The sequence below is a fragment of the Vollenhovia emeryi genome, unplaced genomic scaffold, assembly GCF_000949405.1.
Source record: "Vollenhovia emeryi isolate VEMERY1.0 unplaced genomic scaffold, V.emery_V1.0 DF939215.1, whole genome shotgun sequence".
NCBI lineage: Eukaryota > Metazoa > Arthropoda > Insecta > Hymenoptera > Formicidae > Vollenhovia > Vollenhovia emeryi.
Window position 1 is genome coordinate 1,189,703 of NW_011967151.1, and position 3,382 is coordinate 1,193,084.

A 3,382-nucleotide genomic window follows, 5' to 3' on the forward strand; every position below is an offset into this window, starting at 1 on the left:
TTCAAGAATCTAGTTGTAGGGGCTAGATTCTCCAACGTATTACGTTGCTCTTGCGAATGATCTTAAGAGTTTGGTTCTAGACTAGATTCTTCAATGTGCCCGCGAGAGCGTGCGCGCAAGTTCTGCTCTCGCAGAAAAGTCACAAGTTGGTTAAGGCCCACTTTCACCGACGCTTAACTTCAATCTTATTGCAATCTAAGGAAGTAGTTAGAAACAGACAAAGGATGAATTAAACAAGACGAAAGTTAATCGACGTCGGTGAAAACCGGGGTAGCAGTCGTGCGATGGCCAATCAACTTGCAACTGTTCTGTAAGGGCAGAGTTCGCGCGTACGTCTCTCCTGCGAACGAATTCAAGAAACTAGGCCCAGGTCGCGAACTCCCATCGGAGGCCGACGTCCACTCGGCGTCACGCTTGGTACAAACGCGAGTACAAACGAAGCCGTCCCGTCGGCGATAACTTAAGTCGAGGATTTAATTCGCGCCCACTTCAACCGTCCCTCCGTGGGTAAACAGAAAAGAGGAGAATCCTCTCCGACCGCACGCTCACGGGCCGTAATTAAATATCTGCGAACCATCAAGGGGAGAAAGAGAGAAAGAGAGAGAAAGAGAGAGAGAGAGAGGACGCTCTCGAGGGCCCCGCTAGACCCTCTCGTTCGTCGCGTTCGCGCTTTTTGCATATAAATTGGAGCGCGTCGTCGCCGAAGGCGGCGCGCGGAAAAGCGCAGCCCGCGAGTAGTCGAGTCGAAATAGGAGCGGAGCTCGATATACCCTCGCATGACGTCAAGCTCGAACACCAGAGGTTTGCGGGGCCTCGTCGGTCACACGTATTCGCGCGTACGCACGTACACGTGCAACCGCGAGTAACGATTTCACCGGGCGCGATTAATTTCGTCGTGGAGCCGCGGGATCTTCTCGCGCCGTGGCCCTTCGATCCGAGGCGACGACGACGACGACGCAGCAGCCGCGCCGTACAGCTCGCGCCCCGCGATTAGCCGCGGGAAGTGATGCGAATCCGAAATGCGCGTTCGGTCGAGCCGGAAAGACCTCCGGGTGGGGGAGGAGGGGGAGGGAGGAAACTTCTCACGACGCCCCGGACAATGCGCTTCCGCGTCTCGCAATCGCAACCGCGGCGAGTCTCTCGAGTTTACTCGGGACGGCGGCGCACCGGGTGTTCTCCATCCCCGTTTATCAAGTGACACAGTCTCGCGTGGCGGGTTTATGCGCAGCAAGAACCGCCCTGCGTCTCCACGCGAGACGGCGAATCGAGAGCGGCCGCGATTATTAGGAATCTCGGTGGACCGACCGCGCTGCGGATAGATTTATCGACGCCGCACATGAAACCGTACGAAGGAAGGTCCCCTGTCGCAGCGTAGACTTCTAATATGAGACAGCGGGAGGTTTCCGCTAAATTGACAGACGCCGTCGGTCCCACCGTAAAGTGAAATCCGTTCAGCGGAAAGTCCGCTGTACGCGTTGCGAGAAAAGATTCGCGATTGAGTCTCGATGTTAAAAACCTGCTGTCTGGTATTGGAAGCCTGTCGCGTAACTAGGAGACTTTTTTGGGGGGATGACGCGTAGCTGTGAGCTAACACAGAGTGATTAGCGATGGTAGGATCCTTGGCTCGATCCCGGCCCTCTTTGAGGGGAAACTTGAAAAGTTGAGCGCTTGAAGGAGCTCAAGCGCCCAGTGTTGGATTCGGCGTCTAATCAGGGGGATCAAGCACGAATTTCAGGGCACTGTTAGAGATATCGCGCTGACAAGATCTAACGATTGAAAGGCGTTCCCAATGAGAGGGTAAACTTAAAGAGCAAATAAATAAATAAAATAACAGGGGACTCTCCTCTACGGGACTGCGGCGTGAAGGAGAGCTCGCCTGGAGCGCGGAGAAATTGAAAGACCCGCGTGGCCGGTCCCCAGCCGGGGCCCGTCGGGTCGGGATCGAAAGCGGACTCACCCGCCTCGAGCAGCTCCAGGTCCAGGTTGCCGCTGCGGCTGCGGCTGATGCTGCTGCTGCAGGCGTTGTAGCTGCCGGCGCGCTGGTGGTGTGCGGCGGTCTCCTCCATCGCCCGGGACGCGCTGCGCTTGAACTGCTCCAGGAAGCTGTCGATCTGGTTCTCGATGCTGGTGGGCGAGCTCGCCATCCTGGCCGCCGGCGATCGCTCGCTGCCGCAGCCTGACACGCGACGACCTCGGCGCCGATCTTCGCCCGCGACACCGGCCCGGACGACAACGGTGGCAGAGAAAGACAGAGAGAGAGAGAGAAAAAGAAAGAGAAAGAGAGAAAGAAAGAGAGAGAGAGAGAGAGAGAAAGACACGGAGGATAGACACAGGTGGACAGACGGACAGAGAGACGGATAGAATCGGACAGAATCACGCGACGGGGCTACATCGTAGAATCGCGGCGAGCGCGCGCCTCACGCACTTGCTCGACGTTCCCGTCCCCGTCCTCGTCGCCGTCGTCGTCGTCGTCGTCGTCGTCGACGTCTCCCCCGGGCGGGTTAACGGCGCGAACGCTGCCCGGCCCCTGACGCACCTAGTCCCGCTGTACGCCGCATGTCTGCCCGTCCCCGCTCGGCGTTCCGCGCTGGTGCGGCGCGGTGCGGTGCGGCGCGCGGCGCGGCCTGCCCTGGCGCGGCGCGGCGCGGTGCGGCGTGCGGCCTCGGAAAGCACCGGAACCGAAACGACGCAATCGCGCAGTGCCGCGGCGTTCTCGCGGCAGGTGTCGCGACCGCGGGCTCGGCCGCGGGGGAGAGAAAGAGAGAGAGAGAGAGGGAGAGAGAGAGAGGCTCGGAGAGCTGCGCGACCCGACCGGCGCGAACTCACCTGACCCGCTCCCTCCCCCGCGACCGGAACTCCCTCGGCACGAGGGAGGAAGAGGAGGGAGGATGTCGATCGGTTGGGTAATAATCCTTATTAGCGCGCTCCCGATTGAGAAACGGCGACGCGCGGAAAGGTCGCGGAGCGGAATAACAGAGCGGCGCAGATTCGCGGGGCGGCTCTCCGTGCCAAGTAAATTTCGCAAATATTGCCGGCAGGACGCGGGATCCCGCCGGCGAGATGTGACGGCGGGATCGAACAGCGGAGTGCGAATGTGTCGTCTAAGTGACGAAGGGGAGAGAAAGGGCAGCTCTCCGTCTGGCAATCCGCTGTCGGATTATGTCACCCGGCGTTAATCTGTCGCGATATCTTGTTCGCGTCTGCTGACAAACCTGGCGTGCTAATATTTTGCCCGCGGTCACGCTGGTCGCGCTCGAAAGATTTTATCAACGCATTTTAAAACTTATCGACAATTAATGATACGTGTAATTGATACAGTAATTGTTGCGAATAATCAGCTATATACAGTGTGTCCCAATTTAATGTCCCACACCAAATAATC

At 58.4% G+C, this 3,382-nt stretch overlaps 1 protein-coding gene across 2 annotated transcripts in view; it reads right to left on the reverse strand.

Moving 5' to 3' along the window:
* Positions 1–2,560, reverse strand: part of LOC105561011 (guanine nucleotide exchange factor DBS-like) — a 34,048-nt gene extending 31,488 nt beyond the window's left edge. For both annotated transcript variants that reach the window (XM_012010623.1, XM_012010622.1), the window contains exon 1: positions 1,958–2,560. In XM_012010623.1, coding sequence (XP_011866013.1) covers positions 1,958–2,144 — 187 coding nt within the window. In that variant the 5' untranslated portion in view covers positions 2,145–2,560. The remainder of the gene's footprint in view (positions 1–1,957) is intronic.
* Between the last annotated feature and the right edge of the window lie 822 nt (positions 2,561–3,382).